Source organism: Elephas maximus, chromosome 9 (assembly GCF_024166365.1).
Source record: "Elephas maximus indicus isolate mEleMax1 chromosome 9, mEleMax1 primary haplotype, whole genome shotgun sequence".
Taxonomy (NCBI): domain Eukaryota; kingdom Metazoa; phylum Chordata; class Mammalia; order Proboscidea; family Elephantidae; genus Elephas; species Elephas maximus.
The window spans coordinates 44,971,123-44,992,593 of record NC_064827.1 but is presented as its reverse complement, the minus strand read 5'-3'; the positions used below and the strand labels follow the sequence as shown (position 1 = coordinate 44,992,593).

General features: G+C 42.1%; 1 protein-coding gene across 5 annotated transcripts in view; it reads right to left on the bottom strand.

The window, feature by feature from the left end:
* Nucleotides 1-17,595: 17,595 nt before the first annotated feature.
* Nucleotides 17,596-21,471, bottom strand: part of RECK (reversion inducing cysteine rich protein with kazal motifs) — an 87,379-nt gene continuing 83,503 nt past the window's right edge. For 3 of the 5 annotated variants that reach the window (XM_049896685.1, XM_049896686.1, XM_049896684.1), the window contains 3 exons: nt 21,086-21,159; nt 20,113-20,268; nt 17,596-19,142 (listed from right to left, as the gene is read on the bottom strand). In XM_049896685.1, coding sequence (XP_049752642.1) covers nt 18,921-19,142; nt 20,113-20,268; nt 21,086-21,159 — 452 coding nt within the window. In that variant the 3' untranslated portion in view covers nt 17,596-18,920. The remainder of the gene's footprint in view (nt 19,143-20,112; nt 20,269-21,085; nt 21,160-21,471) is intronic. The other 2 variants (XM_049896687.1, XM_049896683.1) reach the window with 2 other exon arrangements.

Genomic DNA, 21,471 nt, shown 5'->3' with positions numbered 1-21,471 from the left:
CCCCTCAAAACTTTCCTCGTTGAGTCCGGAAGGGACCTCAGCGACAGCTCAGCGCCCTACAGCTGCGACGGGGCGCCTGAGGCCTCAGCCGAGCAGGGAGTGGGGGGTGCCTGGGGAAACCCGTGCTTCCCTTGGGCTGCCCGTAGCTCCTGGGCGCAGGGCGCGCTCGGAGCACCGCAGCGCTCTCACTGCGCCAGGGACCGCTCCGCTGTTCCCCCCACCTCGGTCCGATCGCCACAAATACCTCAGGCTCTCAGTCCGTCCCTTCGACTCCCCGGTGACCCTGGGCCTCGAAGGGCGTATCTCCTTCTCTCCCCAGGACAGTGTTTCTATGCGAGTCCGGGTCGGAGTTCTGCCCGCAGCCAGGCTCTGACCTGTCCGCTAGTTTTTCATTGCATATCAGATCAAGTCACATTCCCCAGACCGGTGGGGATCAACCTCAGACCCAACTCCTCAACTCCCTAACTTTATCCCATGCTCCAGTTAAACTAAACTTCCTGATGTTCCCAAAGTCCACCTTCCAGCTTTGCTCATGCTGTTCCCTCAGCCTGGAGTGGTCACCCATCTCTGCCCCTTCAAGTCCTATCTGTCCCTCAGAGTCAATGGTCCCTCCAACTTCCAGAATTCCCAACTTTCCCAGTCCTTGGGGGCAGTGGTCAGTACACACCTGGTATGAGGTGAACTTGGTTCCAGTCATGGCCCCTCCCCTGCCATGAAGTGCACTTCCTGAAAGCACAGCCTGGGTCACCTGGGTGAGACTCCCCAGAGCAACTCCTTACTGGGGAAGGGACTCAGTAAACCTCATTGTTAGTTGTTGTTAGGTACCGTGGAGTCCATTCAGACTCATAGCAATCCTATGTACAACAGAACAAAACACTGCTGGGTCCTGTGCCATCCTCACAATCCTTGTTATGCTTGAGCCCACTGTTGCAGCCACTGTGTCAATCCATCTCGTTGAGAGTCTTCCTCTTTTTCGCTGACCCTCTGCTTTACCAATAAACCTTAGTTCAAGGAAGCTAATTCTTCCTACTTTAAGACTTTTCAGTAAGCAGGCACGGAAGTGAATTGACCTGCTGGTTACCCAAAAAAACTATAAGGGTATAATTTGCACTATCAAGAGTTTACAACTGTTCAGTAGGGTAACATCAGGGCCGGGCACTGCCCTCTCTACTCCTTCCCCCTATGTCAGGCAGTGGGAGGGTGGAGATCAACTCTTGTTGTACTTTAATGTTTTAAACAGTGTTAGAGTGGGCCATGCTGGTGCCTACTCTATTTATGAGTCAAAGGGGACTTCTGTTTCCAGGTGAGGATCTAACTCTCTCTGTTCAATTGCTTCTCCCATTTTGGAACAAATCTCCGTTGAAATGACCAAATGAAGCCAGTAGGAAGAATTCCATGTGGTCGCTAGAATCTCTAGAAGGCCGTTTGCATGTAAGCCAAACTTCAAAGCTCTGGGCAGAGACAGCTGAACACAGTGGAGACACTCACTGCCTAGAGAGGGAGGCCCATCTGGAAATGAAGTTTCACTCATCTCCTTTTTCAGAGGCAAGGGCTGGAGGCAAAAAAAGGGCCTGAGTGTGGATGGGGGTCGATTTCTTACTTTATTGGTATCTTTGGAGTCTGTGCAGTGTGGGATGCTGTGGGCTTTTAGCAACAGGAGTATGGAAGGGACAGCACACCACATGGAGTTAGAAGGCAGTGCTAAGTTGACCCCTACCAAGGGCTGTGAGTTGGTTGGAGAGGCAGTAGACACTGATTAGAGACAAATGGCGGCAAAGGTCAGACACAAAGGAGAGTGATTAGCCCAAACTCCCTGCAATTTATCATTTTTGTTTTGTTCCTGTTTTTGTGTCCTATTTAAGAACTTGCCTACTCCAAAATGGTGAAGATGTTCCTTGTATTCTTCTAGAAGTTTTACAGTTTTAGCTTTTGCATTTATTTTGAGTTAATTATGGAATGTGGTGTGAAGTAAGGGTTGTGATCTTTACTTCCTCCTTCCCTTCTTCCCTTTTTTTCTTTCTTCCTTTCTTTTTTTCTTTCATTTGGTGTGTGAATATCCAATTGTTCTGCTACTATTTCTTGAAAAGTATATCCTTTCCAAATTGGCCATACATGTGTGGGTCTATTTCTGGGCTCTAAATGGTTTATCAATACTGTTATCAATAGTTTATCAATACTATTGAAAATTTTTTTCTTTTTTTTATTGATCTTGTCAAAGATGTCCGTATGTCTGTTTATTTTTACACTAATACCATGCCGTCTAGATTACAGCAGCTTCATAGTAAATTTTGAAATCAGGTACTATAAATCTTTTCCTCTTTTCAAATTGTTTTGTTCATCTTAGGTCCTTTGAGCTGCCATACAAATTTTAGAATCAACTTATCAATTACTGGGGGGGGGGGGGGGGAAGCCTGCTGGGATTTTGATTGGGATTGCATTGGATTGGAATTGAATTTATAGGTAAATTTAGGGAAAATTGATGTCTTAGCAATGCTGAGTCTGCAGATCCATCCATCGACACGTATATCTTTCCATTTACTTATATTTATACTGTCTTTAAATTGTCTCAACCATGTTTTGTGGGATGTCGGTCTATAGTTTTCTATTCTTATAATGTTTTTTTTCTGATTTGGGGATCAAGGGAATGCTGGTCTCAGAAAAATTTGGTAAGTGTTCTCCTATTTTCTGGAAGAGTTTGTATACAACTAGTATTATTTCTTTCTTAAATGTTTTCTAGGAATCATTGATGAACATTTTTTGGGTGGGAAGAAGGATTTTAACAACAGACTCTGCTTCGTTGGAAACCCTGGTGGCATAGTGGTTAAGTGCTATGACTGCTAACCAAAGGGTCGGCAGTTCAAATCTGCCAGGCGCTCCTTGGGAACTCTATGGGGCAGTCCTACTCTGTCTTACAGGGTCGCTATGAGTCGGAATCAACTCGACAACACTGGGCTTGGTTTTGGTTTTCTGCTTCATTAATAGGTACAGAACTATTCAGATTTATCTAGCTCTTCTTAAGTGAACTTTGGTAGCTTATAACTTTTAAAGAATTTGTCCATTTCATCTAAGTGGTTGCATTTATAGGCATAAAGTTGTTCATAATATTTTCTTGACATTCTTTTACTGCCTGTATGGCCCATGGTGATGTCACCTGTATCAGTCCTGTTGTTGCTAACTTGTGTCTTCTAGAGGTTTATCAATACCATTGATCTTCTCAGAGAACCAGCTTTTGGCTTCATTGTTTTTCTCTTTTGTTTTCCCATCTACTATTCCATTGATTTCCATTTTTATTATCATTATTATTTTTTTTCTGCTTACTTTGGATAATTTACTCTTCTTTTTTCAGTTTCTTAAGATAGAAGCTGAGGTCAAATTTGATACATTGTGTTTTCATTTTTACTTAGTTCAAAATAGTTTCTAATTTCCATCATGATTTATTCTTTGGTTATTTAAAAATGTCATTTAGTTTCCAAATATTTTGGAATTTTCTGGATGACTTTCTGTTATGGATTCCCAATTTAATTCTGTTGTGATCAGAGAATATAGTTTATATGATTTCAGTCATTTTGTATTTACTGAGCCCTAGTGGCACAGTGGTTATGACAATCAGCTGCTGACTGAAGGGTCGGCAGATTGAAACCACCAGTGGCTCTGCAGGAGAAAGATGGGGCAGTCTGCTTCCGTAGAGATTTACAGCCTTGGAAACCCTATGGGTCAAAATCAGCTTGATGGCAATGAGTTTGGTTTTGTTTTATGTGCACACTCGAAAAGATTGTGTGTTCTTTGTCATTGGGTGGAATGTACTGTAAATGCCCATTATGTAAAATTGGTTGATGGAGTTGTTCAAGTCTTATATATTCTTACTGATTTTGTAAAAAATAATTTTTATTGTGCTTTAAGTGGAAGTTTACAAGTCAAGTCAGTCTCTCACAAATAAAGTTATATACACCTTACTACGCACTCCCATTTACTCTCCCCCTAATGAGTCAGCCCGCTCCCTCCTTCCAGTCTCTCCTTTCGTGACGTGACCCTTTTGCCAGTTTCTAACCCTCTCTACCCTCCCATTTCCCCTCCAGACAGGAGATGCCAACACAGTCTCAAGTGTCCACCTGATACAAGTAGCTCACTCCTCATCAGCATCTCTCTCCAACCCATTGTCCAGTCCCTTCCCTTCCATGTCTGATGAGTTGTCTTCAGGAATGGTTCCTGTCCTGGGCCGATAGAAGGTTTGGGGACCATGACTGCCGGGATTCCTCTAGTCTCAGTCAGACCATTAAGTCTGGTCTTTTGATGAGAATTTGGGGTCTGCATCCCACTGTTCTCCTGCTCCCTCAGGGGTTCTCTGTTCTGCTCCCTGTCAGGGCAGTCATTGGTTGTGGCCAGGTACCATATACTTCTTCTGGTCTCAGGATGATATAAGTCTCTAGTTCATGCGGCCCTTGTTGTCTCCTGGGCTCATAATTATCGTGTGACCTTGGTGTTCTTCATTCTTCTTTGATCCAGGTGAGTTGAGACCAACTGATGCATCTTAGATGGCTGCTTGTTAACATTTAAGACCCCAGACGCCACAGTTCAAAGTGGGATGCAGAATGTTTTCCTAATAGACTTAGAAGTCCCCTTAAGCCATAGTCTGCAAAACCCTTGCTCCGCTCACCTTTGAAGCATTCAGTTTATCCCGGAAACTTCTTTGCTTTTGGTCCAGTCCAGTTGAGCTGACCTTCCATGTATTGAGTGTTGTCCTTCCCTTCACCTAAAGCAGTTCTTATCTACTATCTAATCAGTACATAAACCTCTCCCACCCTCCTCCCTCCCCCCTCTCGTAACCACAAAAGAATGTGTTCTTCTCAGTTTATACTATTTCTCAAGATCTTATAATAGTGGTCTTATACAATATTTGTCCTTTTGCCTCTGACTAATTTCACTCAGCATAATGCCTTCCAGGTTCCTCCATGTTATGAAATGTTTCACAGATTCGTCACTGTTCTTTATCAATGCGTAGTATTCCATTGTGTGAACATACCACAATTTATTTAACCATTCATCCGTTGATGGACACCTTGGTTGCTTCCAGCTTTTTGCTATTGTAAACAGAGCTGCAATAAACATGGTTGTGCATATATCTGTTTGTGTAAAGGCTCTTATTTCTCTAGGATATATTCCGAACAGTGGGATTTCTGGGTTGTATTTTCTATGTCTAACTTTTTAAGGAAACGCCAGATAGATTTCCAAAGTGGTTGTACCATTTTACATTCCCACCAGCAGTGTATAAGAGTTCCAATCTCTCCGCAGCCTCTCCAACATTTATTATTTTGTGTTTTTTGGATTAATGCCAGCGTTGTTGGAGTGAGATGGAATCTCATCTTAGTTTTAATTTACATTTCTCTAATGGCTAATGATCGGAGCATTTTCTCATGTATCTGTTAGCTGCCTGAATATCTTCTTTAGTGAAGTGCGTGTTCATATCCTTTGCCCACTTCTCGATTGGGTTTTTTGTCTTTTTGTGGTTGAGTTTTGACAGAATCATATAGATTTTAGAGATCAGTCGCTGGTCAGAGATGTCATAGCTGAAAATTCTTTCCCAGTCTGTAGGTGGTCTTTTTACTCTTTTGGTGAAGTCTTTAGATGAGCATAGGTGTTTGATTTTTAGGAGCTCCCAGTTATCTGGTTTCTCTTCGTCATTTTTGGTAATGTTTTGTATTCTGTTTATGCCTTGTATTAGGGCTCCTAACATTGTCCCCATTTTTTCTTCCATGATTTTATCGTTTTAGTCTTTATGTTTAGGGCTTTGATCCACTTGGAGTTAGTTTTTGTGCTTGGTGTGAGGTATGGGTCCTGTTTCATTTTTTGCAAATGGATATCAAGTTATGTCAGCACCATTTGTTAAAAAGACTATCTTTTCCCCAATTAACTGACACTGGGCCTTTGTCAAATATCAGCTGCTCATATGTGGATGGATTTATATCTGGGTTCTCAATTCTGTTCCATTGGTCTATGTGCCTGTTGTTGTACCAATACTAGGCTGTTTTGACTACTGTAGCTGTATAATAGGTTCTGAAATCAGGTAGAGTGAGGCCTCCCACTTTCTTCTTCTTTTTCAGTGATGCTTTACTTATCCAGGGCATCTTTCCCTTCCATATGAAGTTGGTGATTTGTTTCTCCATCACATTAAAAAATGACATTGGAATTTGGATCGGAAGTGCATTGTATGTATAGATGGCTTTTGGTAGAATAGACATTTTTACTATGTTAAATCTTCCTATCCATGAGCAAGGTATGTTTTTCCACTTATGTAGGTCCCTTTTAGTTTCTTGCACTAGTACTTTGTAGTTTTCTTTGTATAGGTCTTTTACATCCTTGGTAAGATTTATTCCTAAGCATTTCATCTTCTTGGGGGCTACTGTGAATGGTATTGATTTGGTGATTTCCTCTTCGATGTTCTTTTTATTGATGTAGAGGAATCCAAGTGATTTTTGTATGTTTATCTTATAACCTGACACTCTGCCAAACTCTTCTATTAGTTTCAGTAGTTTTCTGGAGGATTCCTTAGGGTTTTCTGTGACTAAGATCATGTCATCTGCAAATAGAGATCATTTTACTTCCTCCTTGCCAATCCGGATACCCTTTATTTCTTTGTCTAGCCTAATTGCTCTGGCTAGGACTTCTAGCACAATGTTGAATAAGAGCGGTGATAAAGGGCATCCTTGTCTGGTTCCCATTCTCAAGGGAAATGCTTTCAGGCTCTCTGCATTTAGAGTGATGTTGGCTGTTGGCTTTGTTTAGATGCCCTTTATTATGTTGAGGAATTTTCCTTCAATTCCTATTTTCCTGAGAGTTTTTTTCATGAATGGGTGTTGGACTTTGTCAAATGCCTTTTCTGCATCAGTTGATACGATCATGTGGTTTTTGTCTTTTGTTTTATTTATGTGGTGGATTACATTAATGGTTTTTCTAATATTAAACCAGCCTTGCGTACCTGGTATAAATCCCACTTGGTCATGGTGGATTATTTTTTGATATGTTGTTGAATTCTATTGGCTAGAATTTTGTTGAGGATTTTTGCATCTATGTTCATGAGGGATATAGGTCTGTACTTTTCTTTTTTTGTGGTGTCTTTACCTGGTTTTGGTATCAGGGAAATGGTGGCTTCATAGAATGAGTTAGGTAGTATTCCATCATTTTCTATGCTTTGAAATACCTTTAGTAGTAGTGGTGTTAACTCTCCTCTGAAAGTTTGGTAGCACTCTGCAGTGAAGTCATCCGGGCCAGGGCTTTTTTTTGTTGGGAGTTTTTTGATTACCTTTTCAATCTCTCTTTTTGTTATGGGTCTATTTAGTTGTTCTACTTCTGATTGTGTTAGTTTAGGTAGGTAGTGTTTTTCCAGGAATTCATCCATTTCTTCTAGGTTTGCAAATTTGTTAGAGTACAATTTTTCGTAATAATCTGATATGATTCTTTTAATTTCAGTTGGGTCTGTTGTGATGTGGCCCATCTTGTTTCTTATTTGGGTTATTTGTTTCCTTTCCTGTATTTCTTTAGTCAGTCTGGCCAATGGTTTATCAATTTTGTTAATTTTTTCAAAGAACCAGCTTTTGGCTTTGTTAATTCTTTCAATTCTTTTTCTGTTCTCTAGTTCATTTAGTTCAGCTCTAATTTTTACTATTTGTTTTCTTCTGGTGCCTGATGGATTCTTTTGTTGCTCACTTTCTATTTGTTCAAGTTGTGCAGACAGTTCTCTGATTTTGGCAGTTTCTTCTTTTTGTATGTGTGCATTTATCGATATAAATTGATCTCTGATCACTGTTTTTCTGTGTCCCAGAGGTTTTGATAGGAAGTATTTTCATTCTTGTTGCATTCTATTAATTTCTTTATTGCCTCCTTAATGTCTTCTATAACCCAGTCTTTTTTGAGCAGGGTATTGTTCAGTTTCCAAGTGTTTGATTTCTTTTCCCTGATTTTTCTGTTATTGATTTGTACTTTTATGGCCTTATGGTCTGAGAAAATGCTATGTAATATTTCGATGTTTTGGATTCTGCTAAGGTTTGTTTGATGACCTAATGTGTGATCTATTCTAGAGAATGTTCCATGTGCACTAGAAAAAAAAGTATACTTTGCAGCTGTTGGGTGGAGTGTTCTGTATAGGTCTATGAGGTCAAGTTGGTTGATTGTAGCAATTAGGTCTTCCGTGTCTCTATAGAGCTTCTTACTGGAAGTCCTGTCCTTCTCCGAAAGTGGTGTGTTGAAGTCTCCTACTATAATTGTGGAGGTGTCTATCTCACTTTTCAGTTCTGTTAAAGTTTGTTTTATGTATCTTGCAGCCCTGTCATTGGGTACATAAATATTTAATATGGTTATATCTTCCTGATCAATTGTCCCTTTAATCATTATGTAGTGTCCTTCTTTATCCTTTGTGGTGGATTTAACTTTGAAGTCTATTTTGTCAGAAATTAATATTGCTACTCCTGCTCTTTTTTGATTGCTGTTTGCTTGATGTATTTTTTTCCATCCTTTGAGTTTTAGTTTGTTTGTGTCTCTAAGTCTAAGGTGTGTCTCTCGTAGGCAGCATATAGACAGATCGTGTTTCTTTATCCAGTCTGAGACTCTCTGTCTCTTTAGTGGTGCATTTAGTCCATTTACATTCAGTGTAATTATAGATAAGTATTTTTGTGTGTGTGTGTGTTTAGTGCTGTCATTTTGATGCCTTTTTGTGTGTGTTGTTGACAATTTCATTTTTCCACTTACTTTTTTGTGCTGAGACATTTTTCTTTGTAAATTGTGTGTTCCTCATTTTCATAGAAGTCGAATTTATGTTTGCTGAGTCGTTATGCTTTTCTTGGTTTTTATTTTGAGTTATGGAGTTGTTATACCTCTTTGTGGTTACCTTAATATTTACCCCTATTTTTCTAAGTAAAAACCTAACTTGTATCGTCCTATATCGCCTTGTTTTCCTCTCCATATGGCAATTCTATGCCTCCTGTATTTAGTCCCTCTTTTTGATTATTGTGATCTTTTACATAATGACTTCAATGATGCCCTGTTTTGAGCATTTTTTTCTTTTTAAAATTAATCTTAATTTGTTTTTGTGATTTCCTTATTTGAGTTGCTATCAGAATGTTCTGTTCTGTGACCTTGTGTTGTGTTGTTATCTGATGTTATTGAGTTTCTGACCAAACAATTTCCTTTAGTATTTCTTGTAGCTTTGGTTTGGTTTTTGCAAATTCTCTAAGCTTGTGTTTATCTGTAAATGTTTTAATTTCACCTTCATATTTGAGAGAGAGTTTTGCTGGATAAATGATCCTTGGCTGGCAGTTTTTCTCCTTCAGTGCTCTATATGTGTCATCCCATTGCCTTCTTGACTGCATGGTTTCTGCTGAGTAGTCTGAACTTATTCTTATTGATTCTCCTTTGTAGGAGACCTTTCTTTTATCCCCGATTGCTTTTAAAATTTTCTCTTTATCTTTGGTTTTGGCAAGTTTGATGATAATATGTCTTGGTGATTTTCTTTTTGGATCAATCTTATATGGGGTTCGATGAGCATCTTGGATAGATATCTTTTCGTCTTTCATGATGTCAGGGAAGCTTTCTGCCAACAGATCTTCAACTATTCTCTCTGTATTTTCTGTTATCCCTCCTTGTTCTGGAACTCCAGTCACACACAAATTATTCTTCTTGATAGAGTCCCACATGATTCTTAGGGTTTCTTCATTTTTTTAAATTCTTTTATCTGATTTTTCTTCAAGTATATTGGTGTCAATTGCCTTATCCTCCACCTCCCCCACTCTGCATTCCCATTCCTCGATTCTGCTCCTCTGACTTCCTATTGAGTTGTCTAATTCTGTAATTTTACTCTTAATCTTTTGGATTTCTGAATGCTGTCTCTCTATGGATTCTTGTAGCTTATTAATTTTTCCACTATGTTCTTGAATAATCTTTTTGATTTCTTCAACTGCTTTATCAGTGTGTTCCTTGGCTTTTTCTGTAGCTTGCCTTATTTCATTTTTGAGGTCATCCCTGATGTCTTGAAGCATTCTGTAAATTAGTTTTTTATATTCTGCATCTGGCAATTCCTGCATTGTATCTTCACTTGGGAAAGATTTTGATTCTTTAATTTGGGGAGTTGTAGAAGCAATCATGGTCTGCTTCTTTATGTGGTTTGATATCGACTGCTGTCTCCGAGCCATCTATAAGATATTGTAATGATTTATTTTACACTTGCTCACTGAGTCTTATCTTGTTTTGTTTTCTTTCAATATACGCAGATGGGCTACTAGATTGCACTGTCTTGATTGTTGTAGCCTTTGAATCACTTATGTCCTCTTACCAGCTTGTTTGGGCCATTACCAGAAATATAAGCCTAAGAGTCCATTCACTATTCTTGAGTAGAATCTGATTTTGGGTCACCAAGTGTGTGGTGTAGTCTGTCACCTATTAACTTAGAAGACTAGTGGTGATAGTTGTGTGCACCAGATTCTAGTAGCAGCAGGGGGTCACAGTCCAGTGGGGGTAGGATGATGACAGGCTTCCCCCAAGTGCCAGTGAGGTAGGTGTGTCTCTATTCCTAAAGCACTTTGGTGGGTGGGCTCTGCAGCTGTACCTTAGGCACCCAATGCATGTACCTCTATAGACTGGAAGGTGTCACTATCCTCAGACCCCTTTGGCAGGAGACTAGGTGGTCTGGGGGGAGCTTCAGCCCTCAGTTCCCTGTTGTGGGTCAGTGAGGACTCTGTTTAATAGGTAGAGATATCAGACCTGGGAAACTTGTCTTTCCAGTAATCCCCTAAAACAATTACAGTCAGATCACTATCAGAATTGCCTTTGTATTGTAATAGCCACCTTGTTCCTTGTAGGGATGAAAGCCCAAAACTGTGGATCTCATATGCTTGGCTGGAGCTGGTTCTGTATTTTTAGTCCAATTTCGGGAAGTCAGGGAAGGATTCTTGGTCCCTGGGTTTTTTGTAGCTGCTTCTCTCAGGCCAGGAGAATGGGTTAGGAAAGACAAAACAAACAAACAAACAAACAATAAACCAAAGAGCACTTCACTCTCTGGCCCGGGAAATTCCAATGTTAATGAAGCCACCTGGGAAGGGGAGGGGAGGGATCAGATAGATAGGAGAGAGTAAAAGAAAAAAGAAAAATTTTTTTTTTTTTTAATTTAGCACCCAGGCATATAGACAAGGTTACTTATCTTGCTTGGTGAGGACTGTTTTATCTGAGATTCCCAAGGGGTGGGTAGCCTGTGTGCTGTTGTGCTGTTGGCTGGGTCAAGATTGCCCCCCGGGGTCAGGCCCACGTCCTGTGCATGTGCTGTCCCAGAAGCCGTGGTCAGTTCCTCCGCTCCCGGTCCAAAGCCCAGTGCCACGGTTCCCTGGCTGGGATGCTGCACTCCTGGCTCCAAAACCAGTCGCTGCCTCCCAGTGACTTCTCCTCCTGTCAGCCGCGTCGTTGCGCTGCCTGTGTGCACTGGCTGGGCTTCCCCTGAGGTCACTTCAGGGGGCTAGGGCTGTGTCCCGTGTTTGCGCCGTCTCAGGATGCTGTGCTCAGTTCTCCTGTGCCCAGTCCAAAACCCAGTGCCAAGGTTTTCTGACTGGGACGCTGGCTCCAGGCTCCAAAAACAGTTGGTGCTTCCCCGTGGTTGCTCATTCATTCTCTCGTTAGCCCCATCAGTGTGCAGCCTGCTTGTGCTGCCTGAGTCTCTGTCACTCAGGTCAACTCTTTAGATCTGTGTTTGATGGTCAGGGTTTGTAGACTGTCATGTATGTGAACAATTCACTTGTTTTTCCGAGTCTGTTGCAAGAGGGATCCGAGATAGCGTGTACCTAGGCAGCCATCTTGGCCCCACCCAGGTTTGCGACCCTGTTGTTTTTGACTCATGGAATTCCAGGATATTAGTGCTGGAAGGGCTGTAAGAAACCATTTAGTTCAACGCCTTCAATTCATATTGGCAGGGGCTAAAAGAGTTTTGAAATACTTGCCTATGCTGGGCCGTGGCCTAGGGCCAGACAGAGGTGTGCCTGAGAGCATAGCCAAAAACAGGCTGCCCTGATGGAAGAACACTATCCTGAGTGTTCCTGAGTCTACATTGTAACCTGTTATTTCCCTAATAAACCCCATAATCATGAGTACTGTCTGTGAGTTCTGTGTGGTCAGTTCAGTGCATTATCAAACCCAGCAGAGAAGTACAGTGTACTGTGGGAGGGATGGTTGGTGTCAGAATTGGTAAAGGTGGTGGAGAGAGGAGGCATGTCTGACCTCTACCTCATAAAATTAGCCTTGGGCTGTTGGCCTTGATTCTTCTTTCCCCTGTGAAGTTAGAGGAGGTCAGATACTGCCCCCACACCATTTTTACAGGACCAATAAGAAATATGATAAACAGAAAAAATATTGAAGTTTTTAAGGTTTTTATTTTACTTGGATCCATAATCCACACCCACGGAAGCAGCAGTCAAGAAATCAAACGATGTATTGCATTGGGCAAATCTGATGGAAAAGACTTCTTTCAAGTCTTAAAAGGCAAAGATGTCACTTTGAGGACTAAGGTGTACCTGACCCAAGCCATGGTATTTTCAATTGCCTCATATGTATGGAAAAACTGGACAATGAATAAGGAAGACTGAAGAAGAATCAATGACTTTGAATTATGGTGTTTTTGAAGAATATCAAATATACCATGACTACACTGTGTGCCAGAAGAATGAGCAGGTCAGTCTTGGAAAAAGTACAGTGAGAATACTCCTTAAAAGTGAGAATGGTGAGACCTTGTCTCACGTACTTTGAGTATGTTATCAAGAGGGACCAGTCCCTGGAGAAGAACACCATGCTTGGTAAAGAAGAAGGTCAGTGAGAAAGAGGAAGACCCTCAACAAGATGGAGTTACACAGTGGCTGCGACAATGGGCTCAAACACAGCAACAATTGTGACAGCACAGGACCGGGTATTGTTTTTGTTCTGTTGTACATAGGGTCACTATGAGCCAGAACTGACTCAAAGGCATCTAACAACAGCAAAAACATCATTATTAAAGGACCAGATATCTGTTAGTATTTCTGTGAAGTCTACTTTGACAACTCCCACACAGCGATTAGGTGAGACTATGCAAATAAGGTGCTTATGGCCCACCAAGGGGATTAGACAGCTTGCTGATAATGCAAATAAGGTGCATGGAACCCCTGTAGGGGTGGGGCCATGCAAATAAGGTGTATGAAACCCTAACATGGGATTGGTCAGTTTTGCCATCCCAGCTTAAAAGAGAGCCAATCCCAGAGCAGAGAGGGGACCTCACTACTACCAAGGAAGAAGAGCCAGGGGTGGAGTGTGTCCTTTGAACCTATGGTCCCTGTGCTGAGAACCTTCTAGACCTAGGATATAGCGAGCTGTAACACTGGATAACAGTGTGAGACGGCATGAAGCAGTGGCAGAGAAATGATAGCAGAGAACCAGGAGATCAGCACGAAACTGTGTGTTGGGCTTCCTGGCCCATGGAGCAAGGTGGCTACAGTGGATATGCCCAGCCTCAGAGTTAGGGAGCTGAGTGCCCTCAGGCAGGAGGCTTCCTGGCAGAGCAGGGTGCCTCCAGGCACTTGTAAGCAGAGCTAAAAGAGCTTTGTAACACTTGCCCAAGCAGGTCAGAGGCAAGCCAAGGGCCAGCAGGCCTAGGGCCAGAGAGAGGCCTGCCTGTGGGCACAACTGAGAAGAGGCTGTCCTGATAGAAGAACTGTATCCTGAGACATTCTTGATCCTGAATTATAACCTGTTACTTCCCTAGTAAACCCCATGATCATGAGTATTGTGAGGTCTGTGTGGCCATTGCAATGGATTATCAAACCCAGCAGAGAAGTAAGTAGAGTGTACCGTAGGAGGGACGGCTGATGTCAGAATTGGTTCAAAGGTTGGAGGTATGTTTGACCTCCATCTCATAGGAATCAGCCTTCGGCTGATGTTGGTTCTCCTCTCTCCTCCCCCTTGTGAAGTCAGACAAAGAGATCAGATATTGCCTCCACGCCATTTTTACATTTGGCGTCATTTTTACACAAACCCTAAGAAGTCCCTGTATTCTTCCTTGTGAGACTTTATGTCCCCTTCCCCACCCTCCCATGGCATATTGTTTGTACAATTAGATCACTTACTCTCTTCTGTCTTCTGTCTTGTATAGGTAGATCATAACTAATGACAATGCCACTCAGGAACTCTTAGCTGACAAAGTTTCTTACTGGAAACAAGCTTCCCACAACTGGTATTGACAGTGTCCTAATGACTGTCTGTGACTGATGCCAATATTGACACCATGCCAAGCTCACTGAGAAGTGACTCTTGCCTATGTTGGGGGCAAAAGGACCATTTCCCCCTCAACTCTCCACTCTAAAGAGTTAGAGTCCCCCATCTAGCCTAGGCTAGGGGAAGCAGAAGAGGCCTTTGCACTGGATATGGGATTAAAATTTTAAAATAACCAGGAGAGAGGCCTGAGAAAAGAAGTGAGACCGTTTGAATAACTGGAGGTAACAAAGTCATGGAACCAGGCAAAGATGTGGTTATGGCAGCTCAACTACCTAGCTGAAAACAGGATAGCCATGAGTCAGTTACTGGAATAATAAAACTTTTCATATTTATACAGTAAAAAATTGAGATTGCAAAAAAGAAAAAAAAAACTGGTTTTATATTGAGGCAAATGCTGTTGGTGGCCAGCACAATAGCCCTTGCCTTCTTATTTGCCCTTCTGAACCTTCAGTTGGCTTGGGCAGCGACATGTGCAATCCCCAGACTAATCCAATTATGGCCATTCTGTTCCCCATAGCCAGCAATTGGTCTGTTGTTGTTAGGTGCCGTCAAGTTGGTTCCGACTCATAACGACCCTAAGTACAACAGAACAGACCCTATGTACAACAGAAAGTGGTCTGGGGGTGGGCATATGAACCAATCTTGGCCAAGGAGATACAAAGGACGACTGTTGAGTGATTTCTGAGAGATATTTGTCTTACTCCTCAGAGGCACAAGCATCAAAAGAAGGCATTGTGGCTCTCACCCCATTTCTTCTTGCTTAGAACAGTGTTGTGTAAGGATGTGATGCTTGGAGCTTGGCTTGGAGCTGAGACAGCCACTATGAAACCATGAGGACAGAACTATGATCTCTTTACCATAGATGTAAAATAAGGATTTGGTGGTGTGAATGTCATGTATTTGCCATAACTGGCCTGCAGAAAAATGATGACCTGACTTAGGAGAGAGCAACTATTTAGTGTTATCCAGTGAAATCAAGTCTTACACCAGGGTCTTCTGTCTCGGAGCTCTTAGGAAGCTCCTGAAAGAGCTGGCTCTGGAGCTGGGCATATAGGAGGCAAGTTGAATCTTCCTCAAGTTGGCCTGCTGCTTTTTGCATTAACTGATTTAAATATTGCGCACTCAGCATAGTCTCATCTCTTTGTTGCAATTTTTGCTCTGCATACGGCATAATTATTTTTTTAGTCACTTTCTCTGGATAATTCACTTTTTCAATTTCCATTGACTGAGCTATAGGACTCTGATGACTGATGCATACGAACACCTCAAGGTGTGTGTCTGGCCTGAGAGTAAGGCACTGCTGAGTGCCCACAGGTTGAATAGGTTTGGGGTCCAATGGCCTGTCAGAGAGACACCCACTTTCCAAAGGACACATCTAGCAGGTGGCTTCTTCTAGGAACAGAATTCTTTCCTGTGGGAAATCCATCCCACCTAGTTTAGGTGGGGCTGAACCTGCCCTAGCTTCTCTCCTGGGCCACAAAGGTGGGACGTGACCCAGGCTGGGCTCATGATTCTCTTGGCATCCATTCTGCAGACTGTGGACTGGAAAGGAAGTCTAGTTCATCTGTATTTCTAGTATCTGGGTTTCATTACTCATGGCCATAGAAGCCTCTGAATCTTTCTCTGGGACCCACTGCTACTAAACAAACAAACAAAAAACAACCCCAAACCCATTGCTGTTGAGTCTATTCCAACTCACAGAGACTCTACAGGATAGAGTAGAACCGCTCCGTTGCGTTTCCAAGGAGCAGTTGGTGAATTCAAACTTACAACCTATTGGTTAGCAGCCTGAGCTCTTAACCATTGTGCCACCAGGGCTCCTCTCTTCTACTAGTCCCTGGAAAAATTATAGGGGGACAGGTACCCCATTTCTCTCTCTCCTCTATGGCCCCAGTTCTCTCATGTAGGATCTCAATTAAAGGCCTCTCACAACCTAACACTCTTGGCCCTGAGAAGAATGCTATAGAGCTGTCCACATGGGCTCCACCCTGCTCCGATGCTGGAAAGCCATTGTCAATGGTGGTCAGCAAGATTATCTTCCTAAACCGACCTGACCTGGGCTTGTTTTTCCCATAACCGTCTTTGGAGTTCTCACGATTGTGTTCTCAGAGCAGGGCCAAATTATAGACCTTTCTCTCTCTTGAGTCAATCCCCTCACCATGACCCAAGCCCCTTTCTCATTTCTCTTAGCTCCTTCCTGGACCATGGAACTTCTACTGCTTTTCTAATAAAAAATCTAGTCAGTCCCAGCTGTTGTCTTATCCTGATGAAAAAGGGCTTCTATAGATTGTAGTATCATTCAAAATACATACTGCTCCCACCCTACCAAGTTCCTCTCCCTTGTCCCTCCACGACACACACACAAACACCATGGGAAGATTACACATCCCAACCCTGTTGAACTCAGGAGTGCCCACGTGACTAGCTCCAGCTAGTACAGTGTAGGCAGAAGTGACAGTTTGATTTCTGAGCAGAGACCTAAGAGTCGGCAGGTCTCTCTATGTCTTTCATCCCTTTGCCAGGACACTGGAAATGTCCCCAATAGGGACCCCTCTGTCCTGCAATGAAGATAGCATAGAGAAGAGTTGCAGTTGACTCACAATGGACATGTGATATGAGCAAGATAGAAGCCTTTGTTGTTGTAAACCCCTGAGATTTTGGGGTCTTAGCCTAAGTTGGGAGTCCCTAGGTGGTGCAAATGGTTAATGTGCTTAGCCGCTAACTGAAAGTTTGGAGGTTTGAGTCCACCCATAGAAACTTTGGAAGAAAGGTCTGGCAATCTACTTCTGAAAAATCAGCCACTAAAAACCCTAAGAGCACAGTTCTACTCTGACACACATGGGGTTGCCATGAGTAGGAATCGACTTGACCACAACTGGTTTTGGCCTAAGTTGACTGATACAACCACTCAGGTCCTGATTAATAAGCTCTGTGTCTTCATATTCTAAAGTTCTTTCTGCCCTGGGAGGTACTCAAGGCCATAGGGAGTAGAACTGTCTAGTCTGTTCCTTGGTGGTAGAGGGCCAGAAGCTCTCTCTGTCCTGGAAACCTAGTGCTGGGGTCTTTGAACTTGACTCTCTGCCACTGCTGGCCATCTAGGTCTGGTCTGACTGTCTCTGTTCTACCCACCCCACTCACACAGGGCCCTTGGCTTGGGATACTAACACTCCATGACTTCTTATCCCAAGTCAAAGGACACAGCTCATCCAAGTGATCAACAGTTTCATTTTTAAATGTCTACATTGCTTGGAAGTACACATGCATGATCATATAAAATTATATTTATTAAAATAGAAAAGCTTTCCAGTATATTGCATTGAAAACATTTATACAGAAAAAAATAAATTGCAACAAACATGCTACATCAGCACTGAGATATTTTGGAAGCTTTAAGTGCCCACTTTTCAACAACATTTTGGTATAATAAACATATCCCTATATGTTTCAGAAGGTACATATTATAATACTGAAAAATATACTTCATGTAAAATCTAAGTTTGGGTACATACAAACAAGAAGTATTACATTGAATAGCTTATTTCAAACTGAAACACATTCAAAGCATTCAATTTCTTAGACAACATGCAAACATTTTAATACTTAGATGGACATTTTTAAATATATAAACCACAATTCTTTATAAAAGTTATAACACTTATCTACATTGTGCATATCACAAAAAGCAAATGTGTCTTCCTGAACAGAAAGCACTGGGTTAACACACATGATTGTCGTTTTACAAATATGGCTATTCACCTTCATAATAAAATAGAAAAGTCATTTATTATTTACATGAACTAATTATTTCACTTTTTGGGGGCTCCTTATATAAGTAGCAGCAATTGGTTTAAAGACTGGTATTTAAAAATTCTAACTCAACTCAGATGAATACCTAAGAATATATATCCGGTTAATATAAAAATTGCATAATGCAAGATGCTTTGAGGTGATGTAACGTCTCCCTTTCACAAAAGTCACAGACACACATCAGTGACAGCTGAGACAGTCACTTACAATATATAATTACGTGTCATTTAATCAGTCTGCTTTTGCTTAACACGATAGGTGAGTTCCTGAATTAAATTTCTGTAAATTACTTTAAATCTGACTGATGATTTACATTAGAATTTCAAAGATGCTTTATCTTTATTATTTTATACTCAGATTGTAGTAACTCTTTGCTGTGACCCCCTCGCTTCTGGATAAAGTAGGCAATTATCTGTAAACAAACACGAACACACTAGGGGAACCTTAACACTTAAAAAAAACTCTGAAATGAAGTTTCTTTGATATGAAACCTACAGTAAAGTGAGTTTTCCTTCTAAAAAGTGAAAAATCATCTATCAGTGACATTAAATTTGTTTTAGATGTATAAATCTGAGGATCTATATAATGAGTAGTAAAATGGAAACCATAACGCAGTGACCCACTGGAATGATACGTTAGTATTTGGAAGAATGTATTTTAACATTTGTAGAAACAAAACAAAACATAACCCTGCCAATATTGGTAGATTTAAAAAACACTGTGTGGTGACGAGAGGTGACATGTGCTTTTACGTGGGCCCTGCTCACTACACACTAGCAGTCCTGAATGTCTCTCACAAGTAGGAAAAATTTCCTTGAGGGACATGTTGCACCTTTTGCGGGTAGTCAGTTCTGTGTCGAGAGCAAGTGCAAGGCAAGGCCCAGGCCAAAGAGGAAGAGGCAGGAGTGGCATGGAGGTCTGGCCCTGGTGCTGACTGACGGCACGCTGCTGGATACCTGTACCTGGGAAATGATGAGGGCAGAGAGAGGAACATGGGATGCCAGAGTAGGGCTGTCAGAGTTGATCAGGGATTCGATCTTCTCTGCTTCTTTATTGCAGGCCTCAATCTGGGAGGGGAAAATCAGATTCTCTTAATATAAAACCACAGAGTCTGTGAAAAGGTCACATCAGATCAATCCCACACATATCCCCACAACAGTGTGGCCTCGGAGGGAATACACTTTCTCAGTCTTTCTTTTCTTAGCTGAAGTAACAGTTTATTATAGTCTTCATTTATTACATAAATAATAACAGCATTAATGGAAAACAAATCAGAAAAGAAACGATCCACAACGCCACTGCCCTAATCAAGCAACTATTTTCATTTTTGCACAATCCTGTTCAATCCTTACCCACGTGTAGAGAGTATCTTCACATGGTTAACACAGTTGTATGGAATATACTTTTAACTGCTATTTAAACACGAGGATGAAAACAATTAGACTAAGTGAGGTCTATGATGGCAGTTGACAAACCACTTGCATTTATTTCCTTCATTGGAGCCCTCACTCTCTGATGCTGCAACTTGGGCCTACGTGAATGAGGTTTCACACACCTCTAGATTGTGAGGAAGAATAATGGGGCCTACAAGCCCAGCTCGGTGGGATTTTCCTCCACAGGGGGAGCACAGCCTTTGGGAGACCAGAGTCTATTGTCGCTGCATGACTTGTGCCTCCCTCTCTGGGCCTCAGCTGCCTCAGCTGTACAATAAGCAGCTTGGATTCAATGGCTTCTCAGATCCCTTCCATCTCGGCAGGCTCAGAGCCACAGCCTCCTAACCTCTCCCTTCTCCCCGCTCCTTCGTGTTCTGCTGTCGAATGTGCACTAAGCCTCAGTCACCCAGAAAAGCGCTCATTGTGCAGCTCTGGCCTTCAGAGCCTGCCTAGCTCTTCTCCCTCCTGCCCTGCTAGACTTTTCAAATGCCTCTACTTCCTCATCACCCAAGTCTTCTGTGGGTCCTGCTTTGTGCTGACCCCCCTCCTAAAGCACCAAACTAAAAAATGAAAAGACTGGCTGACAGTGTGTACTGAACCCCACCTGCAGAGCTTTTGGATAATGATCGACCGGAACGATCAGGATCACAATTTCAGATTCAATGCTGAAGTATCCAAACACGTCACACTGTGGGACAGACACGTGCATGCGGATTTTCTGAAGTATTTCCAGAATCGTTATTGGCTTTTTGGTTGTTACCTAGAAAGAGAAAAAAAATATATTACCTGAAAACAAGAAGAATTCCTTATTACTCCCTAAACTAACTTGCTTCAGGCTGCCAGCCGAGGAGACTCTTGACCCAGGAACCTCATCAGGGCTCTGCTCGGCTGAATTCGAAGTCTCCAGAATCCACTACAATGGATTCGGCCTGACTGTGGAGCTTTGCAGCCAAGATAAACACTCTCACCCAAAGCGCTTTTCTTGAAAGTGACTATTCTGAGCTGGAGGCCAGAGGTAGATCATTAAAGCCTTCCTGTAAAAATACAGGTTTTAATCAAAACTGGGATAGTTATCTAGGTAATGGCAGGCGTTGACAGCTACATTTCTGGAGTACTGTCTCCCCAAGAGTGAGCAGCAAAAGTAATAGTAATAAAAAGGGAAAGCTATCCTGGGAGGGTGAAAGGCTCTGGAAGTTTCCCTCAGGAGGAATGGGGACGGGTGTGAGGGGAGCCAACTGGAGGCATCTACTAGTCTCTGGCTACCTAGCTCTACCTCCAGCCCCTAACTGTGCCAGCAGCAGGTCTATTCTAGGAAAGGCTTTGGGGTGACTGGGACATGTGGAGACCAGGTCACCACTCAGCCAGAGTCTAGAGGAGAAGAGCACAGGACTGGGAGTCAGATAGACTGGCATCCATACCCTAGTTCTACTGATTATAAACCATATGGCCTTCGGCTAGTTGCTTCTCTGAAAATTAATTTCTTCATTGTAAATGGGGACAATACATTCTACTCTGTAAAACTCCTGAGAGGTTTAGGAATAGCATTTGAACAACAGCTGGTATATAAAGCCATTTACCTTAGCAATGGTATCCAGTTTTTCCTTGTCGAATAAAACTCGTAACATCCCAGCACATAACGGGCAACAAGCACCTGTTTAACAGAAATCATTTTATGTATGTTCAGAATTAGAAACAAGGGGAATTAAGAATAGTTGGTGAAATGATCAGCCCTTCACTTTGTGGTAAGAGCATTCGCACTGTCCTTCCTGATGACTGCACATTTAGGTCTGTTCCCTGACCAACCTGGGATGTATAATCTATGCATTTATCCAAATCCTTCCTATGTCTCTGCTCTCACCCTTTACCACTTCTCCAAGGAGGCAGCTGTGGGGTAAGACAGCACAAAGAGGGCTGGCCTTTTGAGAAATGTGGGGCTTCGACCCGACTCTGCTTCCAAACCCAC